Genomic DNA, 21,249 nt, shown 5'->3' with positions numbered 1-21,249 from the left:
TGCACAGTGAGTGTGAAATAAATCTAATCAAATCTAATCCAAAAGCGAGCATATATCGGTCCGCTGGTTTGAAAAGATCGGCACGCAGCTGACTGTTTGCCACTGCTGGCTGCTGGTCCACTCTCGGGCCACCCAGATTACTGTCCTGCATACGAACTCTAGCTAGTTTTTAATCTCCTCAAACAGATTTTAAGTGCACAGAGACTTTTATTTTAGAAAATAAACTTAGACAAATTTTACAAACAACCGAGAGAAAAAAAATAATGCCTAGGCCTGATATAAAATGATTCTGTAGAAAATGTTGTTGCTGTCACTGTGTTAGATTGAAATTGTTTACTAAACTAATTTACAAAGTATAACTAAAAAAGAAGAAAAAATCAGTGAATTGGACTGTGAGTGGAAAATGAGCACTGATAAGTGGAATTTTGTCTAATACTCCACTTAACCACCGGTGGGCTGCCCGGAAAACGCAGAGCAAAACACCAGTGGACCACCAGCTTTGCCATCAGCAGGCCGACAGGGGACCACTGTCCTCTTGCTAGCAAAGCAGTCACAAAAACTAAATCAACAGACCTTAACGTTAGATTTGGCCACATTAGATTTGGCTTTGCACAATGTAAAGGTTACAGGTATGACTGTGTGTGTGTGTGTGTGTATGAGTGAGGGATGGTAGGAATTTTATTTATTTGTTTATTTATTTATTTTATTTATTTTTTATTAATTAATTTGTTTATTTTATTTTATTTAATTTTATTTTAGGGCGGCACGGTGGCGCAGTGGGTAGTGCTGTCGCCTTACAGCAAGAATGGCCTGGGTTCGATTCCTGGGTGACCAGGGTCATTTCTGTGTGGAGTTTGCCTGTTCTCCCCGTGTCTGCGTGGGTTTCCTCCGGGTACTCCGGTTTCCTCCCACAGTCCAAAGACATGCAGTCAGACCAATTGGACATGCTGAATTGCCCCTAGGTGTGAATGTGTATGTATGTATGTCTGTCTGCCCTGCGATGGGCTGGCGACCTGTCCAGGATGTATCCTGCCTTCCGCCCAAAGACAGCTGGGATAGGCTCTAGCACCCCACCATGACCCAGAAGGATAAGCGGTTTAGACGATGTGTGTATTTTATTTTATTCACTACATGTAAATGTCTGTCTGGTACTGTGCACTGTGAGCTCCTGAACCAAATTCCTTGTATGTGTAAGCATACCTGGCCAATAAAGCTTGATTCTGATTCTGATTCTGATTCTGATATTTGATCAAGAAATGGGGGGGCATCTGTGGGACTTGTACCCCCATTATACCCACCTCTCTTCAAGAACAAATTGTTTCTATTTTTCATCATCACTGATTTGCATGCTGCTTTTTCACAGTAGCCAATAACAAAGCAGCTCTGTGGAAATGCTCTCTGTAAAAACCTTGAGAGTTTTCTAGGATGTGAAACGTTCCTTTTCAGTTACAGCAGCGTCTTGCGTTCATTTGTTTCACAATTTCACAAAGTGGCGGAAACGTGACGAGACAGTGTTGGGAATACGTGTTAGCTAATATTCTGCAATCGGTCAGATGGTGAAACAGGAGGATTTAGTTGTGCTTAAGCAAGACAGTGATGCGGTATCCCAACAATAACAGGACGAGAGAAAGTTTAGCCAAAGCAAAAGCACACTGCAACACGCTGAAGCATAAATAACACTTTACATAAAGACACGATCAAAATAGGCAAATAAAGGAGAGTGCTGTGCATACTGTAAGCACATTAGTTTACAAGGGCTAAGAATAACACAATGAAACATAAATAACACATTATTTAAAGAAACTCGCTCTAATTGAGCAAAAATAGACAAATCCAGGAGGACGCTAGGCCAGGAAACTCTCACATTTAGGGACACTAAAATAGACGCCTCGGCCGCAGCTGAAGCAGAACCCACTTGGACGAACCCTGGAGAGGAAGCAACAGGGCAAACTCAATTGTGGCTGAGGAATGTACAGGCCGCGGCCCCTCATCACCTCTCTGAGGAAGAACACCCTTACGCTGCCAAGGAGCAGCCCGCTGCTCACACGCTGTGGCAGAACACTTTCAGGAAGAGCAGTCAGCAGAGCTTACGTTCTCATAGGTGAATGGATCCGTTCATTACGTGTTCAGAGTTCAAAATCAGGAAGAAAGGGCGCTGGGAATTACGGGACGGCACAATGCTTAAGGACATTGCATCCGCATGTGAAACAAGCTAGGAAAAAACAGACCCTGGCACTTTGGATAGAGAGCTGTACCACGGTACACTGTTAATAGAGAGAATATTGTTTACAGACTGTGTTGATTCAGAGTGCACTATCAATAGAATGGACTATTAAAAGAGTGTTCGGATGGTAGAGAGAGTATTAATAATGATCTGTTTATAGAGATGGGAGCTCAAAGTGCTTTACAATGAAATAGTAAGTTTAAAAAATAAAAGCAGAAACACAACAAGAACTAGATAAATTATAATAAATAAATAAGTAAATGAATAATAAAGATTATTACATGCAAGGATGAACAAAAAAGGCATATAAACAAGTGTATTGATAGTGGTCTATTAATAGAGTATACTATTGATACAGTTTACTATTAATAGATTCCACTATTGATACTACTATTAATAGAGTGTACTATTAATAGAGTATACTATTGATACAGTTTACTATTAATAGATTGCACTATTGATACTACTATTAATAGAGTGTACTGTTAATAGAGTATACTATTGATACAGTTTACTATTAATAGATTCCACTATTGATACTACTATTAATAGAGTGTACTATTAATAGAGTATACTCTTGATACAGTTTACTATTAATAGATTGCACTATTGATACTACTATTAATAGAGTGTACTGTTAATAGAGTATACTATTGATACAGTTTACTATTAATAGATTCCACTATTGATACTACTATTAATAGAGTGTACTGTTAATAGAGTATACTATTGATACAGTTTACTATTAATAGATTCCACTATTGATACTACTATTAATAGAGTGTACTATTAATAGAGTATACTCTTGATACAGTTTACTATTAATAGATTGCACTATTGATACTACTATTAATAGAGTGTACTGTTAATAGAGTATACTATTGATACAGTTTACTATTAATAGATTCCACTATTGATACTACTATTAATAGAGTGTACTATTAATAGAGTATACTATTGATACAGTTTACTATTAATAGATTGCACTATTGATACTACTATTAATAGAGTGTACTGTTAATAGAGTATACCACTGATAGACTCTACACCTAATATGGTGTACTTTGTATACAGTACTAATAATAGTCTGTATTACTGATAGTGTACTATTGATAGTCTGAACAATTATTAGTGTACTGTTAATAGAATATACTATTGATAGAAAGTACTATTAATAGAATATAGTATTAATATACTGTTAAGAGAAAGTATGCTATATTAATACTACACTCTATCAATAGTACTTTCTTTTAATATACTATAAATAGAAAGTACTACTGATAAGGTATAGTGTTAATATAGTGTACTATCGATAGACTGTTCTACTGTCCTACCGATATATTGTACAATTAATGTAGATTACAATTTATGTAGGTTACTAATAATTGTCTGCACAATTAATAAACAGTACTATTAATAAAGTGTATTCTTCATGAAGTGTACTATTAATAGACTGTAAAATTAATAGAGTTTACTATTGATGGTGTGTACTATTATTATAGTGTACTATTGATAGACTGTACTATTGGTAGACTGTACTATTAATTGAGTATGCTATTGATAGTGTCCTATTAATAAAGTGTGCTTTTGATAGATTGTCACAGTAATAGAGTGAAATATTGACATAGTATACAATCAATAGTGAGCACTATTAATATACAGTTAAGTTCTAGATGTTGGGAGTGACCACTTTCATTTCACTGTACTATTCAACGATAACTACATGTTCATGTAATTACATATTTAATTCATTTGTAAGTTATGCAATCAGCTATATTTACATTTGACTGGCATTCTGTATTTACAGGTTAGAGCCACTTCTGGCTTGTTTCAGTGCTTGTTTCAACAGTCAAGGACTGAAAGTTTAGAATCTGCATTGTTTTTTCCTCTGTGTAATTCAATGAGCTACAAATGAGAAATAATTAATATAGAGCGTTTTTATTATTGCAGAGATTGTGCTGATGTATAGAGCTGTGATCTACTGATTGGAAGTGCGAAGTGAAACTGATTATACGGTAGACTCAGTACATCTGTCAGCTGTTCATGCATGGATTGTGTTCTCTTGTTCTGCTATTGATTTCTCACAAACTCAGGGACAAACGATGACAGGAGAGGCATCACGGTGTGTTTTATGTAGATGTTAATAGTCCACTTTTCCATTGTATTAACCTCCTGATCCCCTGGGTCTGTCTTTAGGGTGTAGAGATGTTAAAGAAGCAGCTTAATAGATTGCTCATGCATCCAGAAGAAAGAAAATCAATGACAGTAATTAGCACACACGCTGAGGACAGATTGAAAGTGTTAGTGGAAAAATAAATGAGCGTACACACTTTGTGTGATGTTATGATCCACTGAGATCACAGTTATTAGGAAACCCAATTCAGTTTCATCTCCACTATGCAGGTCATTAACACTGAATTGACATGATAAGACTGGAAACCACCCACCCCCCCCCCACCAAACACACCAGCAAGCTTTGTTAAATGTGGTGGTTAAGTTGCTTTGGCAGTTTTAGGCTGCAGTTTCAGAAGCTTCTGTTATTATAACACCTCCTTGTATCTACACTCATTGTCCATTTTATCAGCTCCACTGACCATATAGGAGCACTTTGTCCATGTCCTGTTCTGTCCTGTTTCTCTGCATCCTTTGTTACCCTGTTCTTCAATGATCAGGACCCCCATGGACCCTCACAGAGCAGGTACTATTTGGGTGGCGGGTCATTCTCAGCACTGCAGTAACACTGACGTGGTGGTGGTGTGTTAGTGTGTGTTGTGCTGGTACGAGTGGATCAGACACAGCAGTGCTGCTGGAGTTTTTAAACACTGTGTCCACTCACTGTCCACTCTATTAGACACTCCTACCTTGTCAGTCCACCTTGTAGATGTAAAGTCAGAGACGATAGCTCATCTGCTGCTGCATGGTTTGTGTTGGTCATCCTCCAGTCCTTCATCAGTGGTCACAGGATGCTGTTGTTGCTGGATATTTTTGGTTGGTGGACTATTCTCAGTCCAGCAGTGACACTGACATTACAGTGACTATTGTGTTATTGTCAAATACAGAACTGTGCCAAAGTCTTTGCACCTACGCAAATTGTGCCGTGGTTCCAGATTTCTCCTTGATACCCCCAGCCATCACATGAATTTGTACAGTGATTTTATCGCAGGAAGATGTGTTATTAGGCACAATGTTAAGTGTTAAACCTCCTTACCCATGATAAAATCACTGTAATGCATGGCCTCATGTGACTTATTGCTTTTATATCACATATCACGGAATAAAATATGATAAAATACACCATGTTCAAAAAATAATTTAGGTTATTATTGATAATAATTGAGATAAATAATTATTCCACAGAGAAATGTAGTTCCTTTAGACCATGGACTGTTGAAAGAGGAGAAGAACGCCCAGTCAGCCATGACTGCATATCACAGTCATTTCATCAACTTTTTGTCATATAATAATGAGCATATCATGATATAACAGTGAAAACCTTCACTTCATAAGCAGTTTTTGCTCACCAAGTTAGCACTGTGACCACAATGCAAATTTCCATTAGCACCTCTATGCCATTTCCAGTGTCATTTAGCACTAAGCTAACGGTGTTGTACATTCATTTTCCCACACTGGGGCTGAATCTCAAATGGCTCCCTGCTCCCTACATAGTGCACTACACAGGGATTGGACTGGCTCCTGCACCAAAACAATGCATGATATATCCAACGAATGGTCATTTGGGATTCAGCCATGTGTGCACAATTCCATACTGGAGAAAAAATGCACTAGAAACCAGAACTAACATAGTGCACTATATAGGAAGGAGGGAGCTGTTTGAGACACAGCCTGAGCTTAGTGCTACTGAATATCTGACTAAAACAGATTACATATGACTAAATCAGGTGTCATACATACTTTTATATACTGCATTTCTATACTGATTTACAGTAAATCATATAGTGCTTTAACTAAAAGCCTGTGATAATAGCCTGTTAGCTACCTGGTCAACCTGGTTCTAGTTAAGAAAATGAGCTTTCAGCTCCTCAGTTTAAACAGAACCCGGTTCTTACTTCATCAGTACACCCAGTGGTCCATGTAACCATCATTAAAGTCCAAGATTATTCCATTAAAGGCATTTTTTCATGTCAGAATCCAGTTGTTTTGTTCGTTTATGGAGTATTTCGCCACGGCTTTGAACACAGCTCAATCAGATTGTAGAACCGGGACTATCCGTTTTATAAAAATGTCGTATTTGTATTCATGTTACTTGTATTTATTCTTATATTAGTGTTTTTCTGAGCAAATAAACACTGACTGCCTAGATAAATAGCTCTAATTTTTTTTGCACAGTGCTGTTCTGTGTTATGCTAACACTGACATGCTAATCATAGCTTTAGCTTCTGGTTGTCTCTGATATATTTAATTTCGAAAGCTCACTCAGGGATTAATAAGCAGTGTTTTATGAGAAATGTCACTGCCCAGGCATATAACAGCTGCCCCAGAGTGACTGGCTCTTGGTTAAATGTCATAGCATCATCTACTTTCACAGACAACATCTGAGACTGCCATAACCCGAGCAAAAGGGCAAGATTACACTTATAGCAACACGTCAGGCCCACTCGACAGGACAGCAGCCTGGACGTTCCAGTAAAAAGCAAATACTGTGGACTTTTCTATTTGCTCTGCATATTGCTGAGGGCCTTTAAAAAGTGGCAGCGTTCCAAGCTGTGCAGGAAAGAGGGGGCCAACTGATTTTACTCAGGCCAAAGCAGGATTACTTCAGAGAAACCTGAGTTGATTTACTTCAGTGGTGAACTGAAGTGACCCAGCTCCCTAAGCAGCTGGAAAGAGTCATGAATGTTGGATGACTTATGAGAAAGTACTTCAGCGTCTCACTGTATGGTAAGGATGTGAAAAGTGGCTCAACTTCCTCGAGGAAGTGTCTGCTGAGTCATTTCAGGGCCTGAAAGTTCACAAAACTGTGTTAAATGCTGCAGTAACTGTAGCTGCATTACAAGAAACATAAAATAACCTGCACCACCCTTTATGAACAGGTTTTTGTGTGTATGATTTGTGAGCTGCACTCAAAAGGACACAAACAAACAAACCAAAGAACAAATAAACAAATAAATAACCAAATTAGCACCCTCAAATACGTGTTATTTCAAAGTTATGCTTCAACTGAAGCCCTGCGATGGACTGGCGACCTGTCCAGGGTGTATCCTGCCTTCTGACCAATGACAGCTGGGATAGGCTCCAGCACCCCACCGCGACCCAGAAGGATAAGCGGTTTGGATGATGTGTGTGTGTGTGCTTCAACTGAAGCTGCATGAAAAATAATAATATAAATAATCCAATTAGCTCCCTCAATTACCTATTATTTCAATGGTAAAATGCTTCGACTGTAGCTGTAAGAAAAAAGCAAATAATAAATAAATAAATAAATAAACCATAGTATCCTAATTTACATATAATTTCATAGTAATGCTTCAACAGTAACCGCATGAAAAAATGAGAATAAATGAATAAAATCTCATGTATATATTTTTTTTAATAATTATTGGGCTCCAGTTATAGCTGCATGAAATAAATCAAATAAACCCATTTAACAACCAAGTATGAATTATTACATGTTTAAAGTAAAATTAAGAATGAATATATTTATACTTTTATTTATCAGTTCATTGAAAACCCCCTGCCCTGCGATGGACTGGCGACCTGTCCAGGGTGTATCCTGCCTTCCGCCCAATGACAGCTGGGATAGGCTCCAGCACCCCACCGCGACCCAGACGGATAAGCGGTTTAGATGATGGATGGATGGATGAAAACCCCACACCACTCTGGATTATTTTGTATATGTCGCCCTCTAGCGGCTGGAAGGACATTGACACAGCGCTAAACGCCACTGTCCGGAACTAAAGCGCTTTACTCTTTATTCCTCGTCGGCCCTGTTATTGTACAGGACCGCTGGAGACAGGTAACACGTTGCTGATTATATTAATTTTTATTAATGTTTTATTATATTTCAAAGCTGCGCAGCGACTCACAGAGAACGTCTTTCACCTGAAGACATAATGAAGCTGAGCACTTCTTGTTAAGACTCTCATGTTACGTTCGCTTCTCCAGCTCCTTGTTCCAATTTCCCCGTTCCACCTTAAATAGCGCTGCAGCTATTAGAACGCCTCAGGCGCCAGAGTATAGCCGCTGCACCATTTAAGGTGGAACGGAAAATTCGAACAAGAAGCTCGAGAATAAGTAAATAACTTAATCTTCGTATAAGAGGAGACTAAACCAGTCGAAATATGAACTTATTTCAGTTAAAAGAAGCCACGACTCGAGCAGAACTAACGCTACACACTTTAAAAAGATGGTTCCTCAATGGTTCTTTGGTAAAGGCAATGTTCTACTTATTTAGAACCATGGGTGCTGTGGAGAACCATTTGCATGCTTAAATCTTTAGATTAATGGAGAATGTATTGTACATGGTTCTATGTAGCTACAAAAAAAGGGTTCTGCTGTTGTTTTGATGTCAAGCTTATAACAACAGAAGAGCCCCTTTTTGGGGCTATATAGAACCACTTTGAAAAAGGTTCTGTCTAGAACCATATACAACACATTCTCCATCAATCCGAAGAACCATTTCACCATGCATAGAACCCTTTAAGCACGCAGATGGTTCTTTATTGAATTCATGGCTTTAATTAGAACCATTGTCTTTACTAAAGAACCCAATTAGGACGTCCAGCATTTATCAGAACTAAAGAACTAAAGTCAGATTTTGTCTTGTTCGATCCTTTTTTGGTGTAAACTGAATCAACGAAGCTCTAACAAGAGAGATGTGACCAACAGCAAAGCAGTATGGACGCTATCGCCGTCTGTAAAACAGTTAAACTAAACCCAAACAGGGGATTAGGATGTAGTAGGTGGCTTTCTTCAGTGACCTACTTGAGATAAAGTAAAAGCCTTAGAATATCATCAGGTATCTAATATTTAGAAAAGCACAAATCCATTAAAAATGTGCTTAAGTAAGCAGAGCTGTGTCAGTTTAGGTAGTTTATACTAGGAATGTGATGATCATGATAATTACCTAATCTCTTATTAAGACATTGCTTCGATATTTATATAGCACGTTTACATACACCTGGTGTTCTGAAAGCCATGTTAATAGCAAAAATGTGTTGGTGATTTCTGTCTGTCCCTGATGAGACTTTGTAGGTCAGCTGTCTTGATTAATTTCAGGAATCTTGTTTAATTTTTATTATGTAAATATTTATTTATTCCCCTCACCTGTGTCTGTTCCTCACACTGAAGGAGAATGTCTGGCTCCTAATATCAAATGTTTCCATTTTCTTAGCTGTTTGTAATCAGTCATCGTCCACCTGACTGCTTATATGGGAACACCATGATCGCCGTTGAGACTGGACTCTATATTGGATCTGTCGCGGATCTTAAGGACCCTGAAGCTCTTACCAATGTGGGCATCACTCATGTTCTCACTGTGGACTCAGAGGAGCCAAACATCTCTGGCTTTCACACAAAATTCGTCCATGCTTTGGACGAGTCGTCCACAGATCTGCTCAGCAGACTGGACGGCTGTGTCCACTTCATAACAGAAGCTCTAGCAGCATCTGTAGGCAAGCCATCATCTGTTCTCGTCCACTGGTAAGTTTATATTAAGGGTTTTAATATAAATGTGGGCAAAGTGTTAAAAATGTCACAATACATAAAGATGTTTTAATGATAAATGGTACTTATAACAATATTTCATTTTTTGAAATTTAAGTAGACAAAGTACATCATCAAGCCAATAGTGCCACATTTAAAAAGGGCTGTGAGAAACGGCATAATGGGCTGACATCGTATTGATTGCTTGTTACTATGCAGTTTATGCAGTTACTGTACAGCAACAGCTCATTTATTATTTATTTTCTGTAATTTTTAAAGGGTAGTTTAGCTGTAAGACATACAGCAAAATACTAAATAGTAATATAGTAAATGGAAATGAAAGAACAACATTAAGAACAAGTTTGCAGAAAGTCATGTAAAATATCTAGAACAAGCAAAATAATTAAAACAAAAAAACAAAAAGGCAGAAATTAGACAAAATTAGGAAAACACACTTCTCATCTATTAGGTTGTTTAACAGTATTTTAAAGGTAAAAGAAGTTTGTATTTTAGCATTAGATGAGAATCGTACATTCAGAACCAGCCAGTCATTGAGTGCGTTTACATGCACTTGAGAAATCAGATCATGGTGAAACTCCAGGTCTACCTGAGACAGACAGTAACCAGATTTCTGCTTTGCAACCAGCCAATAAACTCACAGAAGAAGACGCAACGTAAACATAATGTAAAACTCAAACTTCGTCACTTTACCGGAAAATATGAACATACATCATCTAGAAGATGAAGAATATTTAAATCCTTCATTTTGTCAAGCATGTATTCGGTTTCAGCGTCGCTCCAAAAGTGTTTTGCTGCATCTCACGGCAACACTGCTCGCTTATTTCTGGTACCGCCGTCTGTTTCACACATGTGCAGACTGAGAAATCCGAAAGAAATCAGAGTAAGAGTTTACATACACTGAGAAATCTGATCACTGAGCTAAAATCCAGCTCTCTTTATTGGATTTCATAATCAGATTTCTAGACCTTACTCCACTCTAAGAAATCAGTGTGTTTTTCACATGACCATTTGAATAATCAGATAACTGCAGAAATCTGATTATGATCGGATTAATGAGTGCATGTAAACAGTCTTTATGTCTAATAAATTTTTCCTTTGTTCTGGCTGTAAAGAAAGAAGCTGTCTCAGAAGAGCATTAAATTATAAATGTAAATAAAAAAAGTAAATTGTTTTTTTGCTTATGTACAACGATGACAAGCAAACTTTACAATACAGCTCAAAGTAATGGGTTTTAAGTCAAATCACTAATAATTAAACAAAGTGCACTGTGATAGTGTCTAAAGATTTCAGTGTTGAAGGAGCTACATTCATATAGATCACCATAATCCAATATTGAAAAAATGTTGTTTAACCAATTTTCTTTCTACTTTCAAAAGGACGACAAGCTTGAATTCTTTTTGAAAATCGCATTGTATTACTTTTTTTATTAAATCATCAGTGTGTGCCCTAAAAGATGGCTTGTCATTGATCCAAATTCCCAAATATTTGTAGCTCGAAACACAGTCATTAACTGTGTAATCAAAGTGTTTACTGCTGTATTATTAACACTGTCTATTGCATGAGATCCAGAAAAGTATATATTGTATATATTGTCTTCCCTTCATTCAACACTAGTTTCAGACTATGTACGATATCTGTAACAAGGAATAATCTTTTTGTAAATATTCAATGGCTAGTTTTACAGAGGAAGCGCAAGAATACGTGACTATCATCTTCATAAAATGCATTTTACAGTTTTTAGTGTGTTTTTCAACTTTATTAGTATATACTATGAATAGCACTGGCCCAAAGATAGACCCCTGTGGAACCCCATTACCAATTTCCAGAAATTGATTGCTCTCCCTGAGCAACAACACATTGTGTTCTACTTATAAGATAATTTTGGAACCATTTGAGCACCTGCAGGTCAAAACCAATAAAAAGGAGCCTTTGTATGAGCAAATCATGATCAACTGGATGAATCATCATGATAACAATAACATATCGTCATATTGTCCATCCCCGTTTTAGTACATTGTTTTGTATTTCATCTGGAGTGTTTTTTTGTTTTGTTTTGTTTTTTCAGCCATGTGGGTCAAAGTAGAAGTGCTGCTGTAGTTACTGCTTATCTAATGAAGACGCAGAAACTGAACCTGCAGGATGCGTATACCAAACTCCAGCAGCTCAAACCAGACGTCAAGTAAGTGCAGAACAATGTCCTATTTCTGTTGCAAACAAACATGCTGTTGAATTTGAACAGACGTTTTTTCTTATATTTCCAGAATGAACGAGGAGTTTCTTGACCAGTTGGCCCTGTACGAATCCATGAATTGCGAATTAGACATGAACAGTCCATTATACAAGCAGTTTAGACTGAAGAAAGTCACTGAGAAATATCCAGGTTTGTCTTTCTATGTACTAAAGGTGCTTTTGTGCTGTCTTCAGACAAAATTGTGTTTAATACAAATGCATGTTTGCCATTTTATGGCTTGTGGAAAATTCTGAAAATATTCTACATGTTTTTTTTATACTGGAATTAACAATAGACTTACTTTCATGTGATGTAATTTCAAAGCAGGTGTTAACTTGCTGTTAGCACAGATGTAGCAATGGTTATATTTTGAATCTTCAACAACTTTGTAATTTAGAGGATCCAGTAAAATTTGGGGAATAATGTAAGTAGAACAAATGATATTCGGCTTATATTATATTTTAATTTATCACAGGGTGTGATAGCTATGATTTGAGAAAGTCCCATTCATTTGTTCTTAGAGAAATCCAGCTTAGACCCAGAGTTCCTAACATATCGCTGCTGTCGGAACAAAACCTCGTATCTCCATTTTTGTCGTTTTTCAGTTTTTGACATAATTTGAAAATGCCTGTCGCCCTTTATATTGTGTGTAAATTTCATGGTGAATGGACCAAAAGAAACGGCCCAAAATGACTTGGAAAAAAGTCTGGTTCCATTGACTTACATTAAAAGTAAAGTAGGTTTTTTTCTTCTCCTGTAAAGTTACTATTTTGGAGATAAAACGTTTTGTTCCTACAGCAGCGATATTCATGATGCCGACTACAAAATGATGTATGAGTTCAGAGGTCTGTTAATTCTTTGACAACTAGGCTTTGTCTTTCATTAATCTAGAACTCCAGAATGTCCCCAAGGATGTGTTCGCTGTCGACCCAGCTCAGACCCAAAATACTGAGGTGGTCTATAGATGCAGAAAATGCAGGTAAAGTTTCTGCCTGAATTCATCTCAGTTACTTTTCACTTCACTTGCTGTATTGAAAACTTGCATCTGAAGTGCATTTGTGCTTGTTCTGTTTGGTCACTCGTACAGAAGAACACTCTTCCGCAACTCCAGCATCCTTAGCCACTGTTTAGGCAGAGGGGCGTCTGCCTTCGCTCATAAAAGGGTCAGTGGTGGATGTCCAGCAGGAGATCAGACAGAGTGTACGTCGTACTTCATAGAGCCAGTTCAGTGGATGGAGGAGGCTTTGCTTGGCGTCATGGACGGACAGGTACCACACACAAACTCCACGCACACAACACTGAGCTAATGTTAAACAATAACCTATAAGCAGCAAAACTGCTTATATAATTATTTATATAAATATATCATCATTGCTTATAATTGCTAATTCAGTATAGATGCTGAATCGGTACAAACACAGTTTTATGTACTAGTCAAGCTGCATTTTAATCCAGTATGAATCTGCAGTGTGTGTAGTTTTACAGTCTGACAGTAATAATTGTGGAGCGATTTTAATCCAGTATGAATCTGCAGTGTGTAGTTTTACAGTCTGACAGTAATAATTGTGGAGCGATTTTAATCCAGTATGAATCTGCAGTGTGTGTAGTTTTACAGTCTGACAGTAATAATTGTGGAGTGATTTTAATCCAGTATGAATCTGCAGTGTGTGTAGTTTTACAGTCTGACAGTAATAATTGTGGAGTGATTTTAATCCAGTATGAATCTGCAGTGTGTGTAGTTTTACAGTCTGACAGTAATAATTTATACTTACATGTAATATCAGTGCTATATTGTTAGGAACTCCACCTGTATTAGATATTTTTTGACACATTGCTTTTTTTGCTGTTATTCTTGCAGCTACTCTGTCCTAAATGCAGCTCCAAGCTGGGCTCTTTTAACTGGTACGGTGAGCAGTGCTCGTGTGGCCAGTGGGTGACCCCTGCTTTCCAGATGCATAAGAACAGAGTGGACGAAATAAAACATATCAACATTTCAGCACTCAAATGACATGACTGACTGTTTAATAACACAAATAAAGATATATATTGTTTGAACATTTTGTACTTGTTCTTTTGCTGGAGGGAAAACAGCAGTTGTCACTGGGGAGCTTGGAGTGCCTGGCTTTTTTTTAAGAACTACAATCCTCCTGTCTAGAAGTTTTCACAGTATATTTACTTACGTGATTTGTACACAAGGTGGCGCCATACTGCTGCTGTTCTTCCTTCTAAAGCGGTCCTGGTCAAATATATACGGTTTTGGCACCCTAGTGATTTTGCTATATCTTCTTGAAACAAACAACACAACAGTATGTAAAATAAAATAAAATTATAAAATAAATTTATTTTTTTTTACTTTAATTTCAGACACTGTTGTAAAAACTGTGCGGCTAATGTCTAATAAATTTGACCCTGAGTGTGTAGTAAATTCACTAGGTTATCAAAACCGGCACAGAAAGGCTTGTAAAGAAATCAGGAAAACAGATCCTAAACCAGCATCACTTTCCTTGACCATCGCTTGGCCTGGTGATGTTTAAATGTCCCATATTGCATAATGTCAAATAAAAGTGATGACATACCACATTTGTCATTTTTGCTTCACTGTTTACTTTGTATTATTTATATATACACTGACTGGCCACTTCATTAAAACCTCCCTGTTTCTACACTCATTGTCCATTTTATCAGCTCCACTGACCATATAGGTGCACTTTGTAGTCTGTATACTTTATTAGCCCCCTTTCACCCTGTTCCTCAGTGCTCAGGCCACCACAGAACAGGTACTATTTGGGTGGTGGATCATTCTCAGCACTGCAGTAACACTGACGTGGTGGTGGTGTGTTAGTGTGTGTTGCGTTGGTCTGAGTGGATCAGACACAGCAGTGCTGCTGGAGTTTTTAACCACTTACTGTCCACTCTATTAGACACTCCTACCTTGTCAGTCAACCTTGTAGATGTAAAGTCAGAGACGATAGCTCATCTGCTGCTGCACAGTTTGTGTTGGTCATCCTCTAGTCCTTCATCAGTGGTCACAGAACGCTGCCCATAGGACGCTGTTGGCTGGATGTTTTTGATTCTCAGTCCAGCAGTGACACAGAGGTGTTTAAAAACTCCAGCAGCACTGCTGTGTCTGATCCACTCAGACCAGCACAACACAGAATGATCCACCACCCAAATAGTACCTGCTCTGTGGGGGTCCTGACCACTGAAGACCAGGGTAACAAAGTATGCAGAGAAACAGATGGACTACAGTCTGTAATTGTAGAGCTACAAAGAGCTCCTATGTGGTCAGTGGAGCTGATAAAATAGATGAAGAGTGTAGACACAAGGAAGAGGTTTTGACGAAGTGGCCAGTTGTTGTATATATTAACGATATACACTAAACAGTGAAGCAAAACAAATGACATAGACTTCAGTGGTATTTGTCATGACTTCTGTTTACCATTATGCGATGTGGGGCCACTTTAAGCATCAACAGGTCAAGCCAGCTGAGAGATGTGAGAGCATGTTAAAGTGTATATAATGACAGGGTAGCCTTTGCTCTGCCTGGAGAAATGAGTGGAACTGACTGTTCCTCAGGACACTCTGTGGCTTGATTTAAGGTTTTGTCTAAATAACACATACAGAGTCTAGTAAAATTGCCTTTGCCTCCTATAATTTTAATGCATTTTTCACATTTTCTGAATTACAGCGATGAGCATGTGGAGACTGACCAACAAGGATAGTACACATTCAGTCCGTCTGTCAATTTATAAACAACAAAAACGTCCCTAAGGACTGATATGTGTGTAGGATTCAATATAATTTTAAAAAGCTTATACCTTTAAAAGTCTGTGTACTTCACATAATGAATCAGTTTCACTCTGAGTTCAGACTGGAGTAGATGGTGTTCCAAAATACACAAGCAGGCCCACCCCGGACAACCCAAGAAGAAGAAATTTATGACCCCGTTCAGCGTCCTCCTTAAAATCCTGCTGAGCGTTAATTATCAAAATCATATGTCTCTCAGAATTGTAGGCCAAAACACGACAAATCTGGAAGTATTACTTTTGCGGTTTGTATGTCTGCTCTCGTTCCTTCTTGTCTAATAAGCTCCACTCATGGTCGTATATTACAGTGATTTTTATCATCGGACAGGGATGTTGTTAAGCACTTTTTATAACAGTGATAAAATACACCAACTTTTGATAATGTAATTTCTTTTGATTAATATTAGTATATTCTATAATACAGACTATTTGTAAATTAGTGATTGACCAGCCAGTAAATTAGAAAGAATTATTTGGCTGCAAGGTATGAAAAAGTATTTCCAGGGAGCTTGTAATTCAGACAGGCTGTTTTTATTTAATTCTTGAAGTTGCAGAAGGTTTAGTTTAAACTATATGAATGACCAAACTCACAGCTCAGTGTCAAAACTACTAACCAACGGACCTATACTGGCTCTAAGGTGAGCTATACTTTATCTGGGTTGCTGTACTTGGTAACACTGGTTTTAATATGTCTAATAGATGATTTTTCATAGCAATGCTACAACCAGGTAACTAGCTAAGGTAGCTTTTTTGCCTTAGCGACGGTACAGTGCTCACAGTAGTGATTATGAAACATCCTGTTAAAAGATAAACATTACCTTGATGAACTCCTGCGTCATCATTTGTATTGTTTCACAAACTACAAGGCGTGTGTACAAGACCACAAGCTCTTCTCAGCATAGTAGTGATTAGTTACAGAGTTCGCTTTAGTGTTAGCTGTGGCTTGAACTCATCCGAAGGGGCAGCTTTAGACCACACAAGAATACCAACTGCGAAGATGTGGCTAAGCTTTCTCTCTTGTGATCAATGTAAACATGGTTTAAAGCTTTGAACTGGTTGAAATATGAATGGGAAAGCTTGTAATGTTCAACATGGCGTCTGTTTACGGAGTAAGTCCCACCCTTCAAGAAAAGAGCCAGTCAGTTCGCTGGTTACACCACGAGTTGTGGAGATCTGAACAATCACAGTAGCCATAACAGCCTGAAGTTTTTTTTTTTTAAATATGTTTTTGAAAAGTTAATTTGACCTTCAGTTTCATGTTTTTAGATCTCCTTCACCAAGATAGGAGTCTGGTCTTGAATGGCTGGAAATAACTGCCCGGCGGCGTTGCAAAGATGGCCACCTAGCGAACAGACTTTCCTATAAGAAATTTCAATTATTTGTTGGCTTAAACTTAAGGTTTTCCAAGTAGTGTAGTTTGTTAAGAGTAGGCCATAGTTAGCATCCAACATAAAGATTTATACAGCTGAGTAAATAACTCAAGTTGGGTAGCAGTAAATACAAAAAGAACAGACAAAACATTTGCAATAAAGATAAAATCATGTTGTGTTTAAGGCTTTAATGTCAAACATACCCAAATGCATGTGTTGGAGCTTTTCCTGTTTTCCAGCTTTCAAAAGCAGATAAGGGTGCTTTAAATATTATCTTGTAAAGAATTTACTATAAGGTGACAAGCTAGTGAAGATGCTGTCCTGCTAGAAATACCAGTATAGACCAGCAAAACCAACAAATGATGTGTTTTGAATGCTGGTATGATGGCCAACAGCAAAACCAGTATATGTTGTGTTTTAGATGTTGGTGTGCTGGTCAGCAGCATGACCCTGCTTGGTGACCAGCTAAGCCATCACTAGAACAGCATAAACCATCTTAGACCAGCATGGAATTCATGCTGGTCCCAGATGTTTGTTTTCAGTAGGGATTTTGTTCATATTTTCACACTCCACAATTAATCTCATTGTTATTGTTATGGTTCTGTGTCATGAGCAGGTGGAAAATGATCTAGAACCAGAACTGTAAGTTCCATTGGTTCTCGTTTGGGTCAGTTTTTGAATGTGCATTCCTCTTCAGTGAATACTGCAATGAAATGTGTAGCTAATGCATGTTCATTCTTAAATTGACCACACAAAGTCGTGAAGGTATCGACCTTCAAAGATCAAGTAACGTCTAACTTGGACCAAAACTTTAATAGCATACAGGCTAACTAATAAAGCATCGAGTTTAGCTGTCTGAATATTTTGATATTTCATCACTAAAAGTTTCTGCTTTTCCAAAGTCTTGGTTAAATAACTCACAGGATTAGCAAGTCTTTTGCTGTTTGCTTCGAAAAGCTCGGCCCATCAGACTCTACAACTGGAGCTGTCCATTAGATATATATGTATGTGATTATACTTATAGATTATAGTTGCTTTTATAACACTTTGGCGAAGGTCTATGTCTTGTTTAACCCAGAGGAGCACATGTGGAGCTTTCTCCCTGTTTAGGCCCCAACACCATCAGTAATCTAGACTGTGGGAGCTCCAGGGAAACTGTCTGGTTACTGCTTGGAGTCCTCAGATCCTGTTAGGTTTATGAGGGTCATATCCCCAGTGTAATGACCTGACATCCCCTTCAAAGTAGTGAGTGCTGTTTTCTGCGTGTGTGTGTGTGTGTGTGTGTGTGTGTGTGTGTGTGTGTGTTAGTGATTGGATGATTGATTGAGTGAGTGAATGATTAACTGATTAGCACAGAGAGAACTTGCTGACAGACAGCAGGGAGTGTTTCCTTAGCTCGGGTTTGGCCTGAACAGAACTAGCGAGATCTTCCTACATGCTCTTAAACTGTTTACCAAATTGGTCAAATTCACAGATACCAGTGTGGTCAGTATATTATAGTTCCAACATTCCTATTGCATTTCCAATAACCTGATAGATTTTAGGCTTTAATTCAATTATTAGTCCTAAAACATGGGCACTGAAAACAACTTTTACCATAAAATGATAGAATATTATGACAATTATTTAATGATAAAATTCCTTAAACAAGTAAAAATGTAATGTTTTTGGTTAATCTTACAATCTCAGAATGAAAAATATTGCATATATTGCCTGGATTTAATATGATCTTACTTGGCAAAATGAAGTTTTTGCTGTGAAATTTCTAATACATTTTCAAGGCCTCCAGTCCAGAGTGATATGCAGCATCTTTAACCCCTTAAACTGTTTTCTTATTAAAGAATTAGGGAACCTAAATCTGTGTTTCCTTTCTAATGATTAATACTGATTAACACTGAGATTAATACTGTTCTTGCAGGTAAACAGTAAACATGTATTAGTATGCTGAATAAAGTTCCAATGACCAATAAATTCACCTTATTTCTCTCTCCTCGATGTAAACTGGGCAGTCCTAATTTGGGGTAATGCTTCTGTAATCGCTCCCCTGACCAATCACAAGGCTGACCTCTCTTGCCCCGCCCACACAGAACAGTTTCAGAGTCAGAGAAACTCAGCGAGCTAAAGCTAAGCCAGCATAGCCAAATGCTAGCAAGCTAGACCACCTGTCTGTAGCTGCTTGGTGCTCATTCATTCGTTTATCCAACACCAACATTGTTCATGCGTTGCTTTGTCCGTCTGTTTGTTCATCCGTCCGTCCGCACGTCTGTTCGTCCATGACTTTTTGGTCCAGTTACCGTCACATAAAACCTGGTTAATGATTTTAGTTCTGTATCAGGGGGTGGAGCAGCCTACACACTTAAATAGAGGGATCTTCAAGGTTCTTTAGTAAAGAAAATGGTTCTTTATAGAACCATGAACATTCAAAGAACCCTTTGTGTGATTAAAAGGTTCTTTGCATCATTAAAGCGTTCTTCAGGTTGATGGAGAATGTGCTGTAGATGGTTCTATGTAGAACCTTTTTGAAAAGAGTTCTATATAGCACCAAAAAGGGTTGTTCTATTGTTACAAGCTTGACATCGTAACAACAGAAGAAGCCATTTTGGTGCGATATACAGCACATTCTCCATCAATCTCAAGAACCCTTTAACGATGCAAGAACCCATTAATCATGCAAATGGTTCTTTGAGTGTCCATGGTTAGCCATTGATTAGCCATGCCCACACAGTTCTCAGATAGGTAAGATATGCATTTTTTAAGCTGTGGTTTATTTTATATATATATATATATATATATATCCTATATTTTTCTTTCAAGCTTTGCTGGATGTTTAATATAACACTCTAGTATCATACAAAACAAACAAAAAATGTTCTACTCTGTGTTCCCTGGGACTTTAGTCCTAATATATTATTCAATAATTACTATGAATTAATAAGTGAAAATAATATGGAAGTTCTATAATTTGTAGGAGCTGAAGTGTGGACCCACATACAGCCCCGTGTATTTTTTTTTTAGGTTTAAGCAGTTATGACAACTAGTAGGATTTCAATGAGTTCCTATGAGAAACACCTGTTTGGTTCTTGTAAAATGGTGACCATGGCTGGTGGTGATTATCTAGGCCCCATTTGTCCTCCCTGTGACAGCCCTGACCTTCTCTCAGCAGCTGTCAGCATTACAGGCAACCTCTTTGTTTTTCACTTGAACTATAGAGAGTAAACAGCCAGACGTTGCTCACTGCAGCGCTGCTTTAGAACAGTCTGCTTCTTCCAGTCCTGCCATTCAACCACAAATGTCCACAGATGGCATTTTAACTGTAGGGTGTGAGAAATGAATAAAGGCAGACTCATTTAGGACTTTTAGGTGGTAAGAAAATACGGTAATAAGTTATTTTGATAGTCCACTGTAGATGTTTTGCAGATGCTCAGGCTGTCTATTAAACGCAACTTGAAATTGTGATGGATTTTATTAAACCAAACCCTAACCTTAACTTCCTTAACCCACAACCCAAAACCTAAACCTAACCCTCACTGTAATGTTGTTGATAATCAAACAAAAATCAGAAGGTTTGTATCTGTAGGTCATCTGTAGCGACTATCAAATAAAGTGTGACCAAAAATACTAATAATGGGGTAGCTTTGGAACTTCAACAACTTGAAAAAAAATGATGGGGAAACTTGTGTAAGGGTTTTATCAAAATTGCAGTCCAAGCAAACCCGAAATTTACTGGAAGCACTATTAAAACCCCATTTCCAAAAAAGTTGGGATGCTGTCCAAGGTGTAAACAAAAACAGAATGCAACCATGTGCAAATCAATAAACACTATATTTAATAGATAATAGTACAAAGACAACATATCAGATGTTGAAGCTGAGAACTTTTATTGTTTTTTGAAAAATATTTGTTCATTTCGAACGTGATGCCAGGAACACGTTTCAA

The 21,249-nt window shown here is 37.8% G+C and overlaps 1 protein-coding gene across 1 annotated transcript; it reads left to right on the top strand.

Annotated features, from left to right (window-relative positions):
- Window positions 1-8,122: 8,122 nt before the first annotated feature.
- On the top strand, window positions 8,123-14,192 carry dusp12 (dual specificity phosphatase 12). The gene is made up of 7 exons (XM_036556257.1): window positions 8,123-8,198; window positions 9,576-9,883; window positions 11,973-12,086; window positions 12,169-12,287; window positions 13,029-13,116; window positions 13,225-13,405; window positions 13,996-14,192. Exons 2-7 carry the CDS (start codon window positions 9,624-9,626, stop codon window positions 14,143-14,145), a joined length of 912 nt encoding a protein of 303 aa, XP_036412150.1. The 5' UTR covers window positions 8,123-8,198; window positions 9,576-9,623; the 3' UTR covers window positions 14,146-14,192.
- The last annotated feature ends 7,057 nt before the right edge of the window (window positions 14,193-21,249 follow it).

This window comes from Colossoma macropomum, unplaced genomic scaffold, assembly GCF_904425465.1.
Source record: "Colossoma macropomum unplaced genomic scaffold, Colossoma_macropomum, whole genome shotgun sequence".
Classification (NCBI taxonomy): domain Eukaryota; kingdom Metazoa; phylum Chordata; class Actinopteri; order Characiformes; family Serrasalmidae; genus Colossoma; species Colossoma macropomum.
The sequence above is the reverse complement of the archived record's forward strand: the minus strand, read 5'-3'. Positions and strand labels throughout refer to the sequence as shown.

What these genes read in the sequence shown, in the direction of transcription:
- dusp12 (XM_036556257.1), top strand. Translation starts at nt 9,624, where the DNA reads ATGATCGCCGTTGAGACTGGACTCTATATTGGATCTGTCGCGGATCTT. An exon ending in AGTCACTGAGAAATATCCAG is followed by an intron (nt 12,288 to 13,028) that starts GTTTGTCTTTCT and finishes TCATTAATCTAG; the next exon opens with AACTCCAGAATGTCCCCAAG. An exon ending in TTGGCGTCATGGACGGACAG is followed by an intron (nt 13,406 to 13,995) that starts GTACCACACACA and finishes TTATTCTTGCAG; the next exon opens with CTACTCTGTCCTAAATGCAG.